The sequence below is a fragment of the Alnus glutinosa genome, chromosome 10, assembly GCF_958979055.1.
Source record: "Alnus glutinosa chromosome 10, dhAlnGlut1.1, whole genome shotgun sequence".
Taxonomy (NCBI): domain Eukaryota; kingdom Viridiplantae; phylum Streptophyta; class Magnoliopsida; order Fagales; family Betulaceae; genus Alnus; species Alnus glutinosa.
Window position 1 is genome coordinate 12148823 of NC_084895.1, and position 25039 is coordinate 12173861.

The following is a 25039-nucleotide window of genomic DNA, read 5'->3' on the forward strand; positions in this document are numbered from 1 at the left end:
CACTAAAAATACATCATCTGTGGGGTATCTTGCTTTATGCTACCTAAACCACAAACATCCCTTTATAATCGGGGGTTAAGGGACATTCACATAACAGAGTGGAGACCACATAATCAAATCCGTTATCCCTTGGACCCTCCCAAACCAAACAAGCTCAAAAAAGTGCTCCATAAAGAGAATGGAATGAACTCCACTGCGAGGTACGCACCATTAAGGTTGAACACTCTTCCTGCAAATTTTTTAAGCTCTTTACATTTTCTAAGCTAAAACTTGACCTTCCACTTTACAAGTTCTCTATATTTAAGTTTTGATGTGCAGAACAATTATAACTTTAAAGAAACACCCGACAAAAGCATAATTGCATGATGCCATCCAATCAGTTGGAAACCATAAAGTAATTCATTTTGTGCGAGGAAAAACCTCAAAATACAATTCAAAATTTAACAAATTAGACCATTTTGCAAAGAGCTCTAAAAATTGAAAAGAGAAACACAAAAGTGACTTGCATACGGAAAAAGAGTTTGACCTCTTCAGTTGGAGAAGTAACATAGATGAGCTAGTCTTGTCGTGTTGTGTACAAAAGGATTTCTTAACTTGCCTTTCATCAAAATAACAATTCCAAAACAGAATATGATAATCAACTTGAATATAATACAAATGTATGGTCCTGACAAATGCCATCCAATTTATTTCTATAGAAGTTCACAAAGTCTCCAATGCCTACTAAGAGGATACACCTGGAATCCTAAACTGGCTACATCATCTTTACAAATGAATATCATGATATACATGAATAAGCTTGTATAATAACTTCAGCACAACCCAACCATTCAGTGAAGAATTATTTTACAGTAACCCAATTTTCAAGCAATCGAAATATAAGTTGGATAAATCAAACCATAAATCAGCCGAAACTTTAGTCAATCTTCATATGAATGCAGTTAACTGCCTGGCACCAAGGCATGTGATTTAAATTAGAATATTCATACTATATAGGTCTGTTTCGAATTCTTCAGACCGCGCTTCCTTCTTGGGTTGGCGCTGATCATGCAAGAGAAGGCATTGACAAGTTCAGAATCCTCTTCGGTTACCAGAATCTTGGCTTTACTTGGGTCAGCAAGCAGGAGCTTTGCCACAAGGTATCCTGCAATTGACCAGGTCTGGAACAGGCGTGACTGTTTTCCAATGAACCTTGCCCTTTTAGTGTCGTAATATTCAGGCCACTTGTCTCGTGATATGCGTTTCTCAGCAATCTCGACAGCTCTCGCTGCAATTTCTGGTCTGTTCATCTTTATGCATGCGACTGTAAGCTGCAAAGATATCTTGCTCGTATTAAATCACTGTAAATTTCTGTTTAGCAATACTTGGATAAAACTGACCTGATTGATTATGCATAACCAATAAGATGTGTTTGCAAATATATGGAGAATTAACAAGCTATAGCAGACAATTCCAGACACAGCCCAGATGGTTAAAGTCATCCAACAGATGCGTTTTGTCAAATGAAAACTCCAAATAGGGCCAGACAGTCAGATACTATTATAACTAAAGAGAGACACCCTAACGAAGGTATGAAATTGGCAAGCAGACCATCCAAGGAATTGTATGACATCACGGAAAAGAAATGCGGACAACCATAAATTCCATAAAGCAACATTAATAGTCATTAAGAAGTGTACCTAAACAACAACACTAAAATGTGTCCTTTCTTTTTCTTTTTCGACCCTTATGTTAATATTACTAATCTCACTCTCAACATATATATATATATATATCTACATAGAGTGTACTTAACTAATACCACCAGAACTAACCTGCCAGAGTAGAGTTGGCCAAGAACCTGCATTGTGGTAGGACCAAGGGCTGCACAAAAATAAATCAACTGTGGCATGAATGAAACAGCAAATCAAAGAAAAAAGGTATATCATCATTAAGAAGCTTGATACAAGACATATTACGTGTTCTTAGGATCACTTCCCGTGATAATCTGCCACTCCTGACCTTCAAGAGCAGGATAACATATCTTAAATGGCATATCTGCTACCAAATCTGCCCATTTGGCTTCAATGAGATCTAATATGGCATGTGACTGATCCACTGTTGCAACACTGCTCACAACAGACCACAAGTTTCCCAGAGAAAAAAATCGGAAATCCATGTGAGCTGGTTGCAAGTTTCCAATTAGATAGCCACCTTTATTGGGCATCCATTCCACCAACCAAGGAGGAATTTGATCCGGGTAAATATTGAACTTGTTAACTGCATCATATGAGTACTCTTCAGTCTTATAACGGTAAATCTCATTTAGTTTTCTCAAATCAATCCAATAATACTCTCTGATATGGAATGACAGAGCTACCAGACGATTGTTCAGTGCCCGCAGAAGATCAGCTGATCCATCCTCTGGAGCAAGCATTTCACGTGCGCAAAGTAATGCTGAATAAAATAGTGCCTACAAGAATAAATCAATCATATCAGACTCAAGTACTAGTAATCTTACTACGAAACAATAAGACTGAATAAGAATGCAAAAACCACATGTTGCTGATGTTTATGTTACCTGTAATGCAACCTAACCTTTTTTTTCTTGTGCCAGATACACATGAAACTGTCTTAGCACCAGAAAGGGGAAAAGAAAAGGGGACAGGCGAAACTGAAATATTTGGTATATTACAAACTTTAACAAATTGCTGCATGAGCCAAATGTCATCACCAATTTGTGCAATTCTCCTAATATTGTCAACAACAAACTTTCCCTCTTTTGCAGAGAGAAATACATAAGCAGCTACTCTAGTAAACAATTCTGAGAGAAACTACCCCAAATAGCATATTGAGTGTGCTAACAAATATAGTGTTTGTCCAACTACGGGTCCTTAATATATATTAAATGGGTTGGCTATCAATAATTGCCTCACAAAACATCTTCTTTTAGCATAGGGCAGGCTACAATTAAACAGAGAACAAACCACCCCCTAAAAACTCATAATTAGTTTCCCAAATTACATTCAAAGTCACTCACTCATTCGAAGGGCATGCAACTATGACAGTTATCGCTTAGGTAATTACTACTTTCCAGCTCCTTACCACCAGAAGTAAAACATAATAAAATTGATTAAAAACCAGATAATAATAGAAGCGAAGGCATCAAAAGAAACTGAAAAGGCCAACCCTCCCTCCATTACATGATGTTTCAATATACTCCTCTCTTGATTAATGGTAAGCTAATCTATTTTGAAGTCGGGGAGAGAGAAAAGCATCTGATCTACTTCAACTTAATAGACTGCCTCAAGCAGCCCGAGCTATTTTCAAAGCCCATAAGCTAATGATACCAGACTCATTGATGACTGCAACGTTGATGGACTAGCTATTCCAGATGCAAAATGAAATTTGGGCTCCAAGAATCTAAACCAAGTCTTAAAACAAATAACTAAGATTGAAATCCAAGCCTTCAATAGAGAAATCTGTGATTAAGATTTAATATTCAAGACTTCTGATTTTAAAACCTGAATATTTTGTCCCTAAAACCATTAAGATGCTACCATCACCATGCAGATAAAATTACATGCAAAGTTCGACGAGCATTGCCCACTCAAAACTAATTAGTTACCATACCATATGTACTTCAAATTTTAGCTTCAAAACTAACCAAACTAAAACCAGCACATTCAATTAGGCATTATAAAGATGTCGTAGGCTTGCAAAGATCAAGCAATCAAACCCCTGCACGTGCAAATGCACATGAGTGAACGAAGTGTAGCCCAAGTCAGTCACCAGTCTCAAGCATCTTAATTAATCAACTAAATGGTAGCTAACCCTCCAACCTCGTCTCACGACTGGTAGGTATGTAAGAAAGAGAGACAAATTTAACCCAGATATCATCTACCGTAAATTCAAATAGCATACATAAATTCTCTGTTCATTCGTAAATAGAATCTACTAAAACCTACACATTTGTCAACATATTAACTACTTTCAAGCAATAGCGAATGTATTTCCTTCACTATTTATTGCTGAAAACAAAACCAGCATACACATAGTTATCTTATTTACTAGAACAACTGACAAGAAGTCCTCACTCAAGTTCAATTCAATGCCCAAAAGAATCTCCAGAGAACTTTAAAGTATTTATCTAATCACATTAACTCCAAAAAATACTTTCACATTACACATTATGCAGGATATGGAAGTAAAATAACTTCACATCTCTACATGCTGCAACGAGCCTCTCACTACTTGAAAGAAAGAAGAGGCTAGGGGATAACAATGGATAAGAATGACTTGGATGAAGTCCATGAAATAAGTCACCAAAGCAAATTGTTGAATTTGCAAAAATATGAAAAGACCCCTCAACTGGAGCATGAAAATTTTCAGAAATGACAAAATCAACACTATGAACCATCATCAGAGCCAACATAGCCTTATATTGATCCACATGACGCACCCTCAAGTCGTGCTTTTTCATCCTTTTATGCATTCCAAGGGGCTAATTAGAAGCTGATTTGTCATCTTCCTTTCCTTCAATTTGTTCAATTTCAATTTCATCCATGATTCCTATCTCTTTAAAGATTTCTTTCATCACAGGATCTCCTTTCGTTTCAAGTTTAACTTCATTGGAAAATGATAGCCAAGGCTGGTTTCCACACTTCTAATTCATGACCTGATGGCACCTTATCAACACATTTATCAGTTATCATAACTTCCTTTAATTTTGACTCCATGATTTCCTTGCATCCTTTTAACAAGAGCTCATCTTCTTGTATCTCCAACTTGGCATGTCTTTTGTTACTTAATAGACAGCTCATTTCTTCAACTAAATCAGTGGAGCACTCATCCATAGAAAGCGATGAATAGAAATCATTTAATAATATTTTCATCTCATTTTCCAAGTTTCATTGCCACAAGCAATTGCTTCATAATCCAAAATTGCAGTGTCTTTTGTAAGCTTATTGACATCTTCCAAATAACCTTTTGATTATTTATTAAAGGTCATTGACATCTTCCAAATGACCTTTCGATTATTTATAAAAGTTCATTGGCATCTTCCATAGAACCTGTTGATTCTCTCTCTAGTAATCATCACTTACTAATTATATATCAATGTGTGTGCTCTTGTGAAAACCAAAAACAAAAAAGCCAAACTCTTCCTAGAAAGCAATTTAATAGAAATCACTTAATAGTAATTTCCCTCTCTTTTTCCAAGTTTCCTTGCCACAAGCAATAGCTTCATGGCCCAAAATTACAGCATCTTTAGTAAGTTATCTAGAGTTATCTAGAGTAAACATCACGGGTGATGACAGAGCTTATGTACCTGTATTTCCAAAGGTGGCCATGAATTCCCATTTGGCAATCAATCATGCAGGAACCAAATAACCTTTTGATTCTTTCTCTTGAATAGTAATCATTACTTACTAATTAGATATCAATGTATATGCTCTTGCAACAATAAAAAAATTGAAAAAAAAAAAAGAAGCAGCCAAAATATTCCTAGAAAGCGATGAATAGAAATCATTTAATAATACTTTCCCTATCTGTTTCCAAATTTCCTTGCAACAACAATAGCTTCTTAGTCCAAAATCACAGCATCTTTGGTAAGTTATCTAGAGTGAACATCAAGGGTGACATTAGAGCTTTATATACCTGTATTTCCAAAGGGTGGCCATGAATTCCCATTCGGCGATCTATCATACAGGGACCATCTGTCACTAATAATGTAGGGAACATATCAAAACCATCAGCAAGACATAACCTTAGAATCATTTTAATTCCTGTTTGCACATCAACTCTCTCCTGAACAGAGAGGTCCTCCGAGCATTTTCCATAGGCACGTAATAAAATAATCCACCATAATCCTGAAAAAAATGACATAAGTTAACAAACAAAGATTCAGTATCGCAAGGAGCTAAGGCAAACAAAAGTTTTCCACTTTTAGAAAACCTGTTGACCTGATAAAAATATTTACCAGAATCAACTGGTGCAACACGGCCAATGGCTGCCTCTCCAAAGTCAGGATCCAATACCTCTTCTGTAGCAGAATCATCACCATCCAGGGGAACTGTGCGCACCTTGAAGCTAGCAGGCATCAATCCTTGACCAGGACTGTGACAATCCATAGTTTTCTCCCAGCTCTGCAGTACATGAAGTCATGTGTACTAAAATAGATGAATACTTAATAAACACGTACTTGATCATCTTATGATGTAAATAATATACCAATCTCTTACAAGTAATGTTGTCAGATAGACTTGGGTATGCAACCAAGACTTGTATATATGCAGATGTATATGAAACCTATTTCATAGGCAATCATCAAATCCCATGCAAATATCACGCAGTAGCTGACATTCACACATTCATATATAGGACACCAATCATCTATTTCTCACATTTACAGTTAGACATAACGGAAGTTCTATTACAGAATCATGGCAGCAAATTTCACGTTAACAATTGACTACAAAGAAAATTTCAAGGTGATGGGACAGAAAAATAATTATAATCACCATATAACCAGCAATAATTGGAATAAATGTTTCTTTCACATGTATAATATTATAAATAATTTCAATGGTACATAAACTACACCTAGAATACTTCCACAAAATCCAATAAGATATCAAAAAGTATGGGAAAAAAAAATCACGCAGTTAAATAATAATGTAAATCAAACAATGGTAAATGAACTTTAACATGACAAAGTAAGCTACGTAAATGACTTGTTGCAAGGATTAAGGAGGCATATCATGGTTTACTGGATTACCTGCAATTGAAGCGTATGAAGGATGAAGTTTCGAACAATATCATACTCCCCCTTCAATAGGAAAGCTATACCAGAAGGTATGAAATCTCGAATAAAAACATGATCATAATTCAACACATTGGAACTAGTTGGGTCTTTTGCAGCAATTGTTCCTATAGGACTACCACAATAATAAACCATAGACTCCCGGAGTAATTCCCATGCTTCATCCTCAATGGAATCAATATTGAGACCGTGAAAGGTGTCTCTGAGTGCTCCATTTGCACCACTAGATGTAAAAACCTCCTTTTCCTCTTTCAACTGTTGAAGATCCTGAAACTCCAGAACATTTGGCGCATTCACCATACTGTCTATGGGATTCAATTTCTTTGCATTGTCCACAAACCAAGCCCCATTTCCATCTTCAGTAGTTACCCCGCTTACACTCTCAGCCTTTTGGCATTTGCAACTATGAAGCCAAGAATGATCAACTTTTGTACTTCCAGGAAAACTACTGCCAATCCCTCGAACTCCATATTGTTGCATACTTGAATACTTGAGAAATTGCAAATAACTTGAGGCCCTTCTCCTTGAACATTTTAAAGGGAACTTAAAAGCACATCTTGAATCTGATGCGCTAAAATACGGGTCACCACAAAAAAGACGAGGTACAGCCCCAGACAAAACTTGTAGAACAGCTTCAGAAGTGCCCATTGATATAATGCTTATGCCAAATAAAATTATTTATATCAAACTTCAAATATATTTGCTCAAAAAGAATTCAAAGGCTCCTTTTTGATTCAAGGTACCTACATAGCACAACTCAAATTAGAAACAGCAATAAATCATCAATGACCTCAACTTCATTAGAATTGTTTCCATAATGTCTAAAATCATGGAACAAAATCAAATCAATCGAGAAGTGACAACTCAAATCACTAGACCATTTGCATCTTTCAAATGACCCGAAATAAATTGAAGAATAAAATATATATTGCCCTCTATTAGGTGGCTGCGAAAATCTAGGAAAACATGGAAACAAAAATACTAAATTTCTTAACTGCTGAAACCCATTAATAAAAAAACATGTACTTTGCAACTTCAAACCGAATTAAAAAAAAAAAACTAATTCATTTTCATCCGAAAAACAGAAGTACCAAAATTATAATACATAATCAGAATTTCAATTTATGAACAATCATGGCAGGGTGAAATCCAAACGAAACAAATATATACTAAACAATATGTACAACGTTGCGACATATTCCCGGCAACAAAACGTCAAACTCGAAAAAAAAAAAAAAATACTGAGAATGTTCGGTGTATACCGAATAGAAGATGGGCATGTGAAAACAAAAACCCAGAAAAAATGATATCATAAAATAGAAAAAGTGTAAAAGTTAACGAGAAAAATGCATACCCAATTGAAGAAAACAGATAAAATTTTTTCTGGGTGCCGAAAATGAATCTGAGATTGAAGATGCTACAAGCAATAGCTGTGTGCTGTGTTCTGTTGTTTAGAATCACAGCTTCAATCCTTATAAGTAATTATGTTTGCAGAAGCAGACGTACGGCAATAAAGAACCACATGAATATTCATTCTACTACACTTTTAATTCTTGTCCTCATTTTGATGATTTATTTTTTTCTCTGTTCTTTTTCTTTTTCTTTTTCTTTTTCTTTTCGGTGGGGTTCTTTTTGGATGGCACGTTTCTTTTAGTTCACTCAATCTATTTTTCTTTTTATTTTACGGAAAACAAATAGTAAAATGGGAAAATACAAAATTAGTCCATATGATTAGTTTAATTTATAAATTGTTCCATGTGGTATCAGAATGAATTTAGAGGTTTCTATGTATGTTAAAAAAATAATTTAGTTTATAAAGTCAAATTTTGTAAAAATATTTAACGAATTTCGTTAAATACCACGTCGGTACCAATCAAATGGCGACATGTGTTATTCACAATAAATATATATATATATATATATATATATATATATATATATATGTGATAAGAAAAAAAATAAATAAATAAAATTGATCGGCTCTTTACATGACCTTTGTTGGAAAAATAGTTTATTTCTACCTTTACAAATGCACTCGTGCATGAATCATGGCCTCTAGTCTACTATCTTATAATTACTCCTTATTTTATTCGTTTATTATATTAATTTAGTATTAATTTATGTGTGGCGGTTTTTTTTCTCTTCTTTTTTGGGTCTGCTTGGATTATGCGTGACGTATCGACAGACAGATAGTTTTTTGTGGGTAAAATACAAAACACATGGCCAAATCCACACCAGTGTTGTTAGATGCCAACAAAAGTTCAGCCATTGACCAAAGAATAGATCACCTAATTCTTGCCTTTTACTTGCGGATGAGGAACACTAGTAACGTGTTGCTCACGGATGGATCCCTCAAATTTATTTCAAATTTAAAATTCTCATGTCGTTAAATTCTAACCATGCGTTACATTTAACAGTTTATAACATGTCAATTTTCACACAAAATAAATAATAAAATAATAAAAATTTAATATCTCGATAAACTAAAAAAAATTATTGAGAGAAAATATATGGATCCGGCTACTACCGCACATCAACGGTAGTGTTTTGGAAGGCTGGGATTCATTACTTCGATGTCTTTTTACTCTAGCCAGTCATTCCATCTTTTCAGTTTTTGTGATTCAGAATAATCATAATTTTCGGCTCAAGTTTTGGATTGTGATAAAATTGGTGACGTTAGAAAGATAATTAAAAAATGGAACAAATATGTAAGAAATAATTTTTTCCTAATTCGAAAGTTTATTATGCCAAAAGCGCCTCGCAATAAAGGATCACAAATCTATACGAATTTGGAATCATTTTCTTACTTGGATTGGAATTTCAGAAAAGGAAAAAACTTGTACTTATTGATCTATTTACAATTTTTCTAGGATTTTTAGGGCTTCTAGAGCTTCTCTAATCCTTATAAATAGGCCTCTAATCTTTGAAGAAAAAACAAACAAGCTTTGGGAAAGAATCAAATACTACTCAAGAAGGAGGTTGATAGGCTGACTAGCCAGTTCGTAGTCCCCACCAGGAACGTTCGTAGTCCCCCTCATGAACGATCGTTGACGTGTTGCACAGTGTGTCGGAAGGTACATCACACGCCTTCAGCATGTATGTCAGATCGTACCACAAACGATCATGATCGTACCTGAACGATCGTCCAACCCTAAAATTTACACGAACGTTCGTTATTCACTTAAGGAACGTTAGTCAAAATGGCCAAATCAGTTGATCCTTATCCTCTACATTTCTTGCCTATAAATACCCCTTATCCTACGTCTCTCAACACCATTTCTTCTCCATACACCTATTTTATTATACTTTTTGATTAGATGAAAGTTTTAGAGTGAGAAGAAGAGTTTTGTTGATAACCTTCATTTGAGGTAACCCTTGTTGCCTAATCCTTCTTTCATGATTGTCAATGCTTTATCCTTATTGGCTCATTATTTGTTTTACAATTTTCATTGCATGCAAGCTTTAAAGAAATATTTTTCCACTACAAAAGAAAATGCCATTTTTCAAAATATAAATTTATATCCACTCTTACTTTTATTCTACATTTATTATTCTGCTAGAAGCTTTTAAATTAAGAGTTCGCACGCTAGATTAGATTATCTTTAGATTTTCATACATTCTGGTGATGTTGAACATTCTCCAAGCCTTACATGAACGTTCATTACTCTTGAGACGAACGATTGTCCTTGTTGCCAAACGCTCGAGGTATACCAGAAATGCTGAAAATAGGGTTGTAGTTTGTTAGTTTGTAATTGACTTCATTCTGTTGGACAAAATTACTTCTATGTAATGATGCTTATTAAACAGGGATTCAGCTATTCAGAGATCTTCTAGAAGATTCTGCACAGTCTACAAGTCAGTGAAATCGGATCCCTTGCAACCGTCCGGACGACGTGACATACCGTCCGGACGCTCAACTGTCCAAGCATCATTCGTCCGGACAATGAGAACATTCCATCCAGACCTTCCTCTGTGTCAAGAAGCTTTGAACTGCTCCAGCTTGCATCCGTCCGAACGTTTCAGCAGCATGTCCAGATGCCACTCGGTGTTCGATCAGCTATGGGATTTCTTTCCAAAACACAGATATGGAAAGACAACTGTAACCGTTCGGACGATGTGGATTCCTGTCCGGACGTTCTCATCCATAAGGCAAGTCCCGCATGCAAAATTCAGGCGTCCGGACGACGGTCTTCATGGTTCGGACGCGTGAGCTACTTATATGGAAATTGCGTGCATCAGATCAACGGTCCGAACGACATGTTCTATGGTCCGGACGTGCGAAGCCTTGATATGGAAATTGCGTGCAGCTGAGGTGCGACCGTCCGGATGACAAGGCAACACCGTCTGAACGCTGCTTAATTCAGGAAAGAATTTCTGCGAAATTTGGAAAGCCAATCGCATAGTTGTCCTCCGAATGCCTTATGTCTTTCGTCCGGACGGCGCCTAGGTTTTTCAAGCCAGATGCTCATTTGATTATAAATAGAGGTCCCTAGGCTTGAGAACTGCAGGAATTCGGTTGTGAATTCCATAGTGCTTAGAGAGTTATATTTTAGAGTTATTGTGCTGATCTGCTCACTCTCAAGTTGTTGCCAAGTGCTGTTGCTGTGCTGAAATTGAAATCTATCTTAGGGGTTGGCCCTAAGGTAAAGGATTCTATTGAAGACCCCTTCAAGTAGATGACTTGGTTGGGAGGCGTTCGTGTTGGGTTACACGTTAGAGTTCAAAGTACAACCACTGCATAAGGGTATGTGAGTGCTACTGCTTTGTAACTAGCTTTGTCTTCTGAATAGTAGATATCCTGAGTTTGGCTGCCCCGAAGTGGTTTTTCTCTTAATTGAGTTTCCACTTCGTCAACAAAATATCTGTCTCTTTAATTTCCGCATTGTGATATTTTGTTGCACACTATTGCACACACTTGTTTATACTAGAAGTCATTTAATTTTTCAATCTGCAGACTAGTTGCTTAGAGAATGTCAATCTGCGGATAACCTGAGCTTTGCAAAATCAAGCGACCGAAGGTTTTTCAGTTCATGGTTCCCGGCTTCCTGACCTAGAAGTTGAAGTAGTACAAATCCAGCTTTTTATATGGTTCTCTCCGTTGTTTGATTTCAATGGATCAACAAGATTTGGTACTTGGAGGATTTTTGTTCCTCTCTTTTGGGCCACTTGCAGACTCTTCTCTATTTTCCTATTGTTTAGGATTTTAGAACCTTTTTTTGTCTGTGGATTTTATATACTCTGTTTAACCTTGTCCTGTTGAGACATCAAGGGGGAGTATTTTATTACTGTGGTATTTCTATACTTTGTTTACCCTTTGTCCCTTTGAGACAAAAAGGGGGAGTATATGTTAGTTTTGGACCGAAAATGTATTTTTAACTCGGTCAAGTGATTTTTGTCCCAGAATGGCCAAATGGGGAGTTTGTTAGTTTTTGTGTTGGCTGCATTCTGTTGGACAAAATCACTTCTATGTAATGTTACTGCTTTCACAGGAATGTCGTTTATTTCAGAGTCTTCAGATATTTAGAGTGTATTTAGAGTCTTCAGATATTTAGAGTGCATTTAGAGCCTCATTATGACAAGTTCCAGTGTCACAAGTTGCAAGAAGGCTATTTCAGTGTTCAAGGAAGATTCTGTGAAGATTCCAACTCAGAGAAGTCGGATCCCAAGCTTTCGTCCGGACGACTCAGTAAACTGTTCGGACGCTCATCAGTCAGCAACATCCGTTCGGACGACGTGGCAATACCGTCCGGACGCCCATCAGTGTCTAGAAACTTCAAACTGTTCCAGCTTGCATCCATCTGGACGTAATGGCAAATCGTCCGGCCGCTATTCAGAGTTCGAGAAGAATCCAGAGTTCAAGTGCATCCGTCCGGACGACTTGACAATATCGTCCGGATGCCATTTAGTGTTCAACAAGTAATAGGGTTTCTGTCTCAGACATAGATATAGGAAGACAGCTGCAATCATCCGAACAATGTGGTATTCCTGTCCAGACGCTATCCTTAATAAGGCAAGTCGTGCAGAAGAAGTTCAACCGTCTGGACGTCAGACTCCATGGTCCAGACGCACAGACCTTATTATGGAAATTGCGTGCAGCAAAAGTGCAACCGTTTGGACGCTAGGGTAACACCGTCCGGACACCCTTTAGTATTTTGATCAGAACTTTCTGCTCAAATATCGGATTGGGACAAAATTGGCATCATTGGAAACCTAACGAAAAATGCTGCAACTTATGGTCCAGACGGCTAATAGAAACATCTGGATGGCCCTCAGTCCGGACGGCCCGTGAAAATGAGAGAAGTTTCAAAATTGCTTTTCAAACATGGAAACAGTTGACCGTTCGGATGCCCAAGTTTGCCGATAGGATGTGCGTGCTAGAGACTTCGATTCTGACTAGAATTAGGTCTTGTAAAGCCTATAAATAAGAGGCTCTAGGCATGAATTATGTACAGAATTCAGTAGTGAATTCCTTATAGCTTAGAGAGGGTGTTTAGGGAGATATTGAAGATCTGCTAGCTCTCTAGCTGTTGCTAGTGTGTAATTTGATCAATTGTGAAGTCTATCTTAGGGATTGGCCCTAAGGTAAAGGATTCCATTGAAGACCCCTTTAGGTAGGAGACTTGGTTGGGAGGCGTTCGTATTGAGTTATACGTCAGAGTTCAAGGTACGACCATTGCATCGGGTTATGTGAGTGCTACTGCTTTGTAACTAGCTTTGTCTTCTGAATAGTAGATATCCTGGGTTTGGCTGCCCCGAAATGGTTTTTCTCTTAATTAAGTTTCCACTTCGTCAACAAAATATTTGTCTCCTTTAAATTTCGCATTTAATATTTTGTTGCAAACTCTTCACACACACAATTAATTAGAAGTCCAATAATTTTCATAGTTATAGATTAAGGAGTGTTATTAATTTTAGGTTATGTTTCGCAATTGCAAGAACCTAGGATTCCCAACTTATGGATTATAAGATGAGGTAAGTAAATACTTACAAAACTGAGTTTATAATGGATGCGATATGTCAGCTAACTAAGCATGATTTACTTTTCTTAAATGATATATTATAAGCCTATTAAATTTCCATAATATATTTGATAACTGTTTGAAGACAAGTATACTATTTTATAAAAATAGTAAATTAACCATATTATTGCATTGTATGACATGGTATTGGTAGCGTTCTCACCGATGATTAAAAATAGTGATTTTGGTTTTGAAAACTAAATCGGCTTTGAACGACTACGTGGATTTTAATATTTATAATTGAACCACTTGCAATAGTACGAATCAGTTGTACTATAGTAAGAGTTATCGAACCACAAGGATTGGGGGATTGTTTTGCGTAACGGAATACTTAAGATGTTATCCAATTTAACCTTGAAAAAGATATTTTGTTTTGATTTTAAAAACTAAGTTAACACAAGTTAAGAACAATAAAAATGGAGAGATATAGAGAATGCAAAATCTTAAGGTAATGATCGCATCAAATCCGCATACCAATGGAAATCTTAAAGTCTAACATGGATCTTCCTAACATGCATGATATGAGCGCGTAATGGGTGTCAACCACACGACGACATTGACATAAAGTTTACTTTGGTTAAGATGTAATAATAAGGCATCTTAGTTACAAACCAATCACTTACCACATAAAAGTTACACTACAATGAAAAAGCATTTAGACTATGAAAGGTGTGTAGTGATTAGTGTTCCCTAGCATGCCATATAAAAACATCATAATAAGCATACACAAGGCATGAAATGCTTTAATTAAGAAATAATGATAAGGCATTTTACGCATAATCCGTTCACCTTACATCTACTTGTGAACGAATCATGACCCTTGGCATGCCCTATAAGATCTCCTAATAAGCAAAACATGACACATGTCAAATAGTACCATTGCATAGCCATCGTTTCCTCAATCACAGAAATCGGAAACGTTGGTTTAGCTCAGGAAATCTAAGAACTCTCATAGACAAGAATGACTCTTTTTCATGAATCAATATAGATTGAAAAGCAATAACAAAACCGTTTTGCAATGGAAAAAGAAGGGTTTTGCAATATCAAGACCATGCAATCATCATACATATCAAGAAAAACTTAAGAACATCAAGAACAAACCATGGTTTTCGGAAAAGAATAGACCAAAACCCTAAGAACGGATTTAGTTATGCATAATTAAAACTAATCTAAGCATGTTATCTAAGAAAAACAGTAAAGAAACAACCTGGAAATGAATTAAAAACACTAGATTAAAAGTATAAAATTCGGATTACATGAAAAAAGATGAAAATGAAAGACAAAACCAAAGCTAGAAATGGAAAGACAATAAGAAAAACTAAAGAAAAGCATTAAAGAGACTAGGTTACACTCTCTGGAATTTTCGGATTCCAGAGTTGTCTCAAAAAGAAAAGGAAACAAATACTAAAGAAAGAAGAAAAGATTGCTGAAAATAAATATGAAAAAGAATTGCATCAAAGTAAATCAAAGCTTTATTGAAAAAAACGGAATTAAAATGACTTACAAAATTAAAATAAACTAATCTAAGCTCTCTGGAAAATGTAAATGAAAAGGTAGCATCAAAGGATTGCAACTAAAAATTAAAATAAAACTAATTATAAAAAACTCTCTATCTCTCTCTCTTGGCTCTTCTCTATTTATAGAGAATTTGTTGTATCAAAATCTCTCAAACAATCCATCTCAGCCACACAAATGAAGAGTGTTGATATCTCATTTCAATCTCACGACTTGATTTTGAATTTTGAATCACAAAAAGATTGGGTTGATATCTGTAGCTTTATCCGTAAGATTTCAAATCCCTCGATCGACTTTTGCTCAATTGATTTTGTTGTTGCCCTGTGTCGCTTGATCGCATGTCGCATGATCAATTTTTCTTCAATTGAATAATTTTGATTGATTGATTATAAAGTCGATCGATCGATTTGCCTTGGCCGATTTTTCAATTGGCAGGAGCAAACTTGAACTCTGGAAATGATAGAAATCATCCTTGATGTATTTTCAAGTCTAAGTCGGATATTTTGAATTAGTTTTCAATTAAGACTTGAAAATAAGACAAAACACAAAAGCAAAACAAAACATTATATTTACAACACAAACTATGTATAACATATGTGAATTAAGGGGCCTTGAATAGAACTGTCATGTGCTTACTATTATATGGGTTATTCTTTATGGTCAAATGTTTAAAATGTGTTATGATGGGCCTTGGATCCAATATTTGTTTTTGTAACTGGTGCACCATGCTTGAATGGGGGTCACGGTTATGGCTTTGCTAGTAGCGTGAGCCACCTGAAGTTGGACTCAGTTGGGCTACTAGTATATGACAATATGCGTACATATCCGGGGCACTGGTGTTGTATTACAGATCCCTTAGGATAGCGCCAACCATGCTGGGAAGGGGTTAATATCTTGGGTAGACCATATAGAATTGATCTATGACATATGTATATACAAAATATATTTTAGCATGATTTCTTCATGCATTAAACTCTAGGTATTGTCACCGGAATTATACCTGTGTAAATATTTCAAAACAAACCATGACCTTTTAATCTCACATAGTAAAAGAGTCAATACTCGCTATTTTTGCAAAATACTCACATTTATGCTCCCGCAATTAAAAGTTGGCTCTTAAGGCTAATTTCATAACCAATCTTGTAATGATTTATTTACTAAGTCTTAGACTTACTTAGTGCTCTCCTCTGTCTCGATCCCCTCTTTATGTCGTTAATTATCAGGTTGACTTTGGTTAGAGTTGGGAAGTTCATAAGGATGAACACGCCAAATGAATGGTTCCTTAGTATTAGTTTTGTTTAGATTGGAATCAATTTTGGATAACTCTCGGTTTATATTTGATGATAGCATTATTTAAGGTTTAGTTACTTTTAGATTCTCAGATTTCATATCCTTTCGTTTTTCCCTTTCCTTTCACTCTGGTTAGTTTATAAAGGGTGATTCCACCAGGCAATTACCAGTTAATTGTTCTAGAGATACTGCCAGTAACTCTCCAAGTTAAGTAAAATCATTACCTAATTTTGGGGGCGTTACAGTATGGTATTAGAGCATTTGGTTCTGCCAACCATAGTTGATGATTTGAGGATATGACAAGATTCTTTTAGGTTTGATATAAAGACTAGAGTATAGGGCATAGTTAATATTCTTTTAACTATGGATTGAGGTGCAGGCTAAAGTAACAGCCTATGATTGTTTGAAAGCAATAGACCAATTGAATCTTTAGCCTCGGCTTATAATCCCTATGTTATAGACACATGATTCAACTGTACGAGCAGATGCGCAATCGACACAGGAATAAGTTAATTCGACATGATTGGACAAAGGACTATGGGCCATGCACCTTGGGTCACTTATCTTTTTTGTGAAAGGAGGATATAACGCACCACCCATCGACACAAAAATCAAGAAAGGCAATGGTAATGAAGATGCTAAGACAGAATGCCCCAACGACAACCCTGCTCTGGCAAAGTGGTAACGATGTAGCATATCTGCAGTAAAAGACTTTCCCCCAATTCTGGCCGAAAGCCCTTGCCTTAGTTTAAGGAAGAAACGTCTGGAAACTGAAATACAGTTACTAAAGTCAGGAGCTCTCAAGAAAGGAACGCGCTATCAAAGGCCAGCTTTCATACTGAGCATCGAGAAGGATTTTATTGCCCTCGTTAAAGAGGAAGAAGACCCTTATGAGGAATCAGCTTACGACAACTCTGATATGGACCACGATTGCTGAAATCTACTTGATAAAGTAGCTAGGTCATAGACATGCACCAGTAGCTAGATCTTGTGGGTAATTGGTTAGATGTGTCATTTTGAAAAGAGAAATCAATTTTATTTTCGCATTTTGAATTTAAAGGTATTGAAATTCCCTGAGTTTAAAGCATAATTATTTTTCTTTTTTCTTTTTTTTTTTTTAAAAAAACGCGCATTTAGAGAAACAAACGTTCCTTGAAATTGGCGAACATTCGCCATTACCCAAAATGCATTAAGTCGGAATTTTAAACCCCAAAACCCATATTTCCTCAAAATTTCTCTCAAAGGACTCTTTCCACTTGCGCTTTTTCGCCAAATCTCTTCTCAAATCTTTCAAGTTTTCAAGGATTCAAGCTTTTTTCAAGGACTTAACAAGGTATGCCCGTTTTAAACCAATTATTTCAAAGATTTTTCAAGTTTCGTGATTTCAACAAATTTACGATTGACTTAGTTTTCAGGCTTTAATCTTAGCTTATAGATGAGTTAGGATTGTCATTGGTTAGTTTAGAGAATGGGTATGGTAGTTTCAACACATTTTAGCCTTCGAAATCAAACACTATGGATTTGGGTATAGTTATGCCCAAAATCCGAAAATTCCATTGTTCTTGATATTCTTTTGATGCCTATGCAATGAGTAGTAACCCATTGTTGTTTTGAGATTGAACTCGTGCTTCACCCACTCCATTTTGGGAGTTTTACCCAAAATTACCAAAATGGCCATGTCAACCCAAAATTACAATTATACCCTTATGGGTATAGTTGCCGTAATAAAAACATTTATGCCCGAAAAGTTTCACGAACCTTGAAGAGTTTGGTGAGACACCCTGACCACAAATCCAAATTGACCTAATTTGCTTAAAGACATAGGGAAAAAGCCCACTGAGGCAATTCCGTTATTTTACCACCAATGAGATTTCATCTCAAGATATTTTCACACCTAGTCTCTAAGTGGGCAAATCAAAACTTCAAACCCTCTTGCGTTGATTAGGGGTAGGACACTTAAGAATAGACTTTGATTTTGTTTCTTCTGTAATAGATAGTTATGACAAGCGTTAGGAAGAGACAATGTGCATCAGTTGATGGCTCTACCTCCCAGAGCAGTCAAGATCCCAAGCCTACTCACGACTCTTAGGCTGTTTATGACTCTGATGCTACAGAGTCCGAGTCCGGCTTGACTCCACCTGTGACTTCACTAGTCGAGTAGCCTCAGAGGTCCCCATAGCTGTTGTTCGACCGCACCAAGTTCTGCACCCCACTGGCATCCCACGAATTCCTCAAACAATACTTGGGGAGGAATGTGGTTTTGGAAACAAGGGTTAAATTTGAAGACCTTGTGGAGTCCGCTCCAAGAGCAGTGGAGATCTTCACCAAGCAGAAGTGGGTGGAGATGCTCTCCATAGCTAAAGAGGTGTCCCCCACCCTGGTTCGTGAGTTCTACGCAAACATCCATGACTTCAAAGATGGCACCTTCCAGTCCATGCTCTGGGGGAAGCCAATTCTAGTCTCTCCCGCCTTGATCTGCGAGCTCACCAGCACTCCCCTGGTTAATGATTCGCCCTATCCTTGGACTCCCGAGAAGGCCCCATCCCACATGCAGGTCTTCACCACCCTAGGCATAGGGTAGACTAAGGATGATACCCAGTATCACCTCAAGACTCTCCCGGTGGATGTCCACCTCATTTATCGGATCGTAGCAGCATGCATCTACCTCTTCTCTCGCACCGACCTGATCGCACCTGAGAGGGTGTACTTTCTACATGCACTGCTACAGAACACTCCTATCGACTTCTCCACACACACCATTAGGACAATGTGGAACATCCATAGGATTTTGACAACATCGCTTTGCCGTTTGGCGGGCTGATTATGAAGATAGTAGGGACTGTCGGGATACAGACCTCGCATGGGGGAGATACCCAGAAGCCTTTAAGGCCCTTCAACAAGCAGTTCATCGACATGAGCATGGGTCTCGTCACCAAGGCAGCGGTGTAGCTGGAAAGGGAGGAGGACCCAGTGGTTGCAGCAGAGCAACCATTTGATGGGGGCAACAACACCCCATCCACCGCCTTAGGACCAGATTATGCCTCCTTGGGCAGCCCAATGATATGCAAATTTTAATACTCGCAAGCCCACGAATCGTATGTAGCAAAGTGTATGCAAGTGTGAGATCGTATCCACAGGGATGTGTGTGCAAACAAAAATCAATTCCTATTTAAATGAACCTTATTTTAACCTAGTTCCGCGTTTTGGATTTTTTTTTTCTTAAAAAAAAAAAAAAAGAAGTAAAGATGGGTAAATAAACAAAGAGAAAAGTACTAAGGTTTTGGAATCCACCAAACCAAATCAAACACAACATTCCTGCACTCTATTCATAAATCCGATTCAAATGTGTTTGTTATTCTAGTTCTTTAACAATAAATCGTGAAATCATTCGATGAATTCAACTCAAAGATAAATCACAACAATTACCACTTTGAGATCAAATCATCCATTGTATCCGTTTTTTAAACAAATCACAATGGATATCCATTCTCAAAGAAATCAATTGATGTATCCATCGGTTGAAACACATCAAATGTCCACTGAACAATAATAAAATTTTCAATCTAAAGACATGAATCAATAAGATAAAATAGAACTTGACTATAATCTTATAAATATCGAATTTACAAATATCATAACAAGAATGTAGGTGTTATCAATGATGAGGTTTCATCCTCAAACTTAGTTGAGGATTTTAGCCTCTCATGACTAAAAACACCAAACACACTTGTAACGAAAACATAAAAATAAAAGAAACTAAAGTAGAATAGAGAAGATAGAAAGAAAGAATTAATCTAAATTACAAAAGAAAGAAAAGAACTAAAAACATGCTATGAAAAAAATGTGAATCCTTAAGTGGTGCCTATCATGAGGTTTTAATAATAAAACATTAGGTTAAACCCCATATTTTCAAAATGGCACCTTTACCCCTCAAAACCCTAATAAGAGAAAAGAATGCTAGGTTTTGGGTCAGATGCATATGCAAAGAGCAAAGAAATTTTTTTTTTCTTTTTCTTTTTCGTTACCAATTAAAGAAAAAATGCCATTTTAGGGAAGAAACTCGCGTCTGCCCAGTTCTACCACATCTGCACTGTTGCACTCGAGCGCTTTTGCGGTGACTCGTACACCATACGCTCTGGTTTGCCTTGGGTGCTGGTCGCCACGCTTCCTAATTGCCAAGTGCGCTCGAGCTCACTTTGTTTCAACAAAATTGCTGCCACGTCAATCCTAACACCCGTGCTTGAATGGTTCTGAAGACTTCTTTTCCCGCTTCTCTGTAATTCCACATAAATACCATTGACCTACAAAACACAAAAATACCAAAACTAACCAAAAACATTAGAAAATAACAAAGCTAAAGGTTTAACAAATGCAAATTAAAGAGTCCAAATATACAATATTTGGCACTCATCACCCATCTTTTTGATGAGGTGCCCTCACTACAGGTGGTCATGGATGACCACAATGCAGCCACCTTCAGGCAGGAGCGAGCTAGATGGGACACTAACCGGTCGATGTTGGCACACCTCACCACGACAGTCAACCTCATCCACGAAGGGATGGACACGACTTTGGATGACCTGCTTTAAGATATTTAGCTTTATTTGTTTTACTTGTTTTGTTTTTTCTTTTATGACATCTATTCTTTTGTTTTAAAAACATCTTTTAAATTCGGTTTATTGATACTTAAACATATATTTTAGGGGTAATTACATTTTCCCCCCATGAACTATCAAAAAATGCGCGATGCCCCCATGAACTACCAACTCAACCAAAATGGAGCATTCAACTACCAAAGACAACCATTTTCCCCCCTTCCGTCAGTTAGAGGGGTTAAAAGAAACAGTCAACGGGTCATGTGCCGTTTTACATGGGGGTATGTTGGAAGATAGTGGTAGTTCATCGGAGGGAAAGAGGAAGATGGTGGTAGTTCATGGGGGAAAAAGAGGAAGAAAATGAGGGTAAAACGGCGTGTGACCGTTACGTGACCCGTTGAAATTTTGTTTTAACCCCTTTGACTGACGGAAGGGGGGAAAAGGGTTGTCTTTGGTAGTTGAATGCTCTATTTTGGTTGAGTTAGTAGTTCATGGGGGCATCGCACATTTTTTGGTAGTTCATGGGGGGAAAAGGTAATTACCCCTATATTTTAATTTTGTTAATTTGGGATAATTACATTTGCATGAATGTTTATTTAAACTTTAAATGCTCATTTCTTTACGAAATTTGAGGAAGAAATTTTAATAAGAGGGGGAGAATGTGATGCCCCGTATAAAAATCAATATTTTTATAAAAAGATTAATATATTTTTATAAAATGGAATGATTTTAGAATTCATTTATTTTCCTGACCCAATGTTCTCCATTATTCTTGGAACGTTCGATGCACCTTTGACGAACGTTTGTCATCCTTTCGTAAATGATTTAAAGAAACCCTAGTGACGTAGCTAGTCATCCTTATCCCTTTTACGAATGTTCGCGATCTCTACTAAGAATGTTCGTAGTTCCCACCAGGAACGTTCATGGTGCCCCCAACAAACGATTGTTGATGTGTTGTACAGTGTCTCGAAAGGCAATTCCACGCCTTCAGCGTGTGTGTCAGTTCATACCACAAACGTGTTGGGACTAGTGTTTAAAACTCAAATTGCATTAATGTCATAGGTCCTTGTAATTTATAAAAGATTGCTCATAGTCATAAATGGAACTGAGAAATCAATCTAGACTACAACATGTCAACCTTAATGATCTATCTTGATTAGGAGAAGCAGTAAGGGCTTCGGGTTGATATGTTGGTGTAAGTGCAAGGTAGTGTGCCATGCACCGAACGGACTACATGAGTCATCATTTTTTTAACACTGTGATTAAGAATGATGTACGTGCATGACGAATTATAATAGCTAATCTAAATCCTGAAAAGAATGTAAACTCAGATGTAACACGAAGACTTATAACAGCTACTTTAAATCCTGAGAAGATTGTGAACTCAAATGTAAAGTGTAGGTCACTTTGATGTGCGAGGATAAGATCAAATCCCTGGTTAACACTTCTGTGCATTCGGTGATTGCATGTAGCAGTGTGGGAACACCTTTTTCAAGAATGAATCCAAATCCATTGTCATGGAACAAAGTGATAAGGAATATTCTCTTTGATGTAGATTTAATGGGAATGCTTATCCTAAAGCTCGGGCCTAAGTGTTTCGGTGGTATTTACTGAAACTTTGTTTTATGCAAGGTGAGATGAAAATCTCACAAGATACAAAAGGGATATATCATATAATTAAATCAGGAGTATCAAGAAAAAGAGGTAGTGAACTAAGTAACAGTGTATTGACTTTGGTTAGACTACGGAATGATTCCATGGAGGGGTAATATGTAATAAATAAGTATGTCGCGGGGATTGATTCATTAATTTGAAAATAAATATTAAAGTGTAGTCACATTTGTTTAGTGAAATCAATTGTGATTAAAGCTAATTGTATTTTTCCCTCTAAGTCCCTCTTTGAGCTGATATAAATTAACCATTCGCTATGAGCCTCGGTTATATATTTATTTATTTTTGGGGTAATTACCTTTTCCCCCCATGAACTACCAAAAAATGCGCGATGCCCCCATGAACTACCAACTCGACCAAAATAGAGCATTCAACTACCAAAGATAACCATTTTCCCCCCTTCCGTCAGTCATACGCTGTTTTACCCTCATTTTCTTCCTTTTTTCCCCCTATGAACTACCACCATCTTCCTCTTTTCCTCCCATGAACTACCATCATCTTCCAACATGCCCCCATATAAAACGGCACATGACCCGTTGACTGTTTGTTTTAACCCCTTTGACTGACGGAAGGGGGAAAAATGGTTGTCTTTGGTAGTTGAATGCTCTATTTTGGTCGAGTTGGTAGTTCATGGGGGCATTGCGCATTTTTTGGTAGTTCATGGGGGAAAAAGGTAATTACCCCTTTATTTTTTATTGTTTTATTTGATAAAATATGGGCCAAAGGAATATGATTCCTAAGTGGCTAATTACTTAGAGATGATTGGGATTAGGAATTAATTTCCTATGGGCTTAAGCAGTTAAAGCGATATGGGCTGAGGAATTAATTCTATGGGCGTAAGCAATTATAGAGCTATGAGCGCTTGGAATTAATTCCAAAAGGCTTAAGTAGAGATCAAGGAGCATTGTGCCTTAGGGATAAAACCCAAGCCCATGCTGAATAGTTGGTAGCAATGGCCTAGGGTTAAAACCCTAGTTAGTAGGGATTGAAATTGTAGTTCTTCTATGACTCTAGTCCTATCTCTGCATCTTAGATAATAGGGATTGGAGTTGTAATTCTCTTATGACTCTAATTATATCTCTGCTACAACACTGTTTTATCTCCTAACCCTATCATAAGTGTAAATCCAAGTCTATAAATAGAGGTCCATAGTGAAGTATTATTTACCAATTTATTGCTTCAAGTTGTGAGTCCACACTCACAGTCATATTCAGTTATTAGAGAGAAGATCTGGAGGTTGAGTCAAGAACACGTTTTTCACCATTCAACATGCAAGGAGCAAATCAACCAAAGTCAACTGGCCCTAGTAGCCTAGGAGAGGCCGATTTCGATTGTAAGTACCATGAACATGTTAGTTTAATTAATCTAACCTTGTTTATTTGAATTAATTTTTTTCGGGATCGGTATTTCGCTGTGCATACTTTGATTAGCGCATGATCCTCAACAGAACAATCTCGGTCGTACTTTGAACGATCGGCTAACCTAAAATTTACACAAATGTTTGTTATTCACTTGCGGAACGTTCTCCAAATGGCTAAACCAATTTTTCCTTATCCTCTGCATTCCTTGCCTATAAATACCCTTTACCTATGTCTATCAGCATCATTTCTTGTTATACACCTATTCTATCACACTTTTTTATTAGAGGAAAGTTCTAGAGTGAGAAGAATAGTGTTTTTCTTTTCTTTTCTTTTTCTTTTCTTTTTTTAATTTTTTTTTTAATTTTTTTATAATCCACTTTCATTTGAGATAACCTTTGTTGCCTAACCCTTCTTTCACGATCGTCAATGTTCTATCCTTATTGGTTCATTATTCGTTTTACAATTTTCATTGCATTCAAGCTTTTTAAAGAATTATTTTTCTGCTTCAAAAGAAAAGGCCTTTTTCAAAATATAAGTTTATATCCATTCTTAGTTTTTATAAATGATCACGGTGACATGGTTTATTATACATTTACTATGCTGTTAGGAGCTTTAAATTAAAAGTTAGCACATTAGATTTGATCATCTTTAGATTTCATGCATTCTGTTGATGTCGAACATTCTCCAAGCCTTGGATGAATGTTCATTACTCGTGAGATGAATGATCGTCCTTGTTGCCAAACGTTTAAGGTATGCCAGAAATACTGAAAATGGGGTTTTAGTTAT

General features: G+C 36.7%; 1 protein-coding gene across 1 annotated transcript; it reads right to left on the reverse strand.

Annotated features, from left to right (window-relative positions):
- Positions 1-662: 662 nt before the first annotated feature.
- Positions 663-8349, reverse strand: LOC133879672 (neutral/alkaline invertase 3, chloroplastic-like). The gene is made up of 7 exons (XM_062318347.1): positions 8157-8349; positions 6758-7545; positions 5960-6125; positions 5638-5849; positions 1959-2452; positions 1815-1863; positions 663-1310 (listed from the first exon to the last, which is right to left on the reverse strand). Exons 2-7 carry the CDS (start codon positions 7448-7450, stop codon positions 984-986), a joined length of 1941 nt encoding a protein of 646 aa, XP_062174331.1. The 5' UTR covers positions 7451-7545; positions 8157-8349; the 3' UTR covers positions 663-983.
- Positions 8350-25039: the final 16690 nt, after the last annotated feature.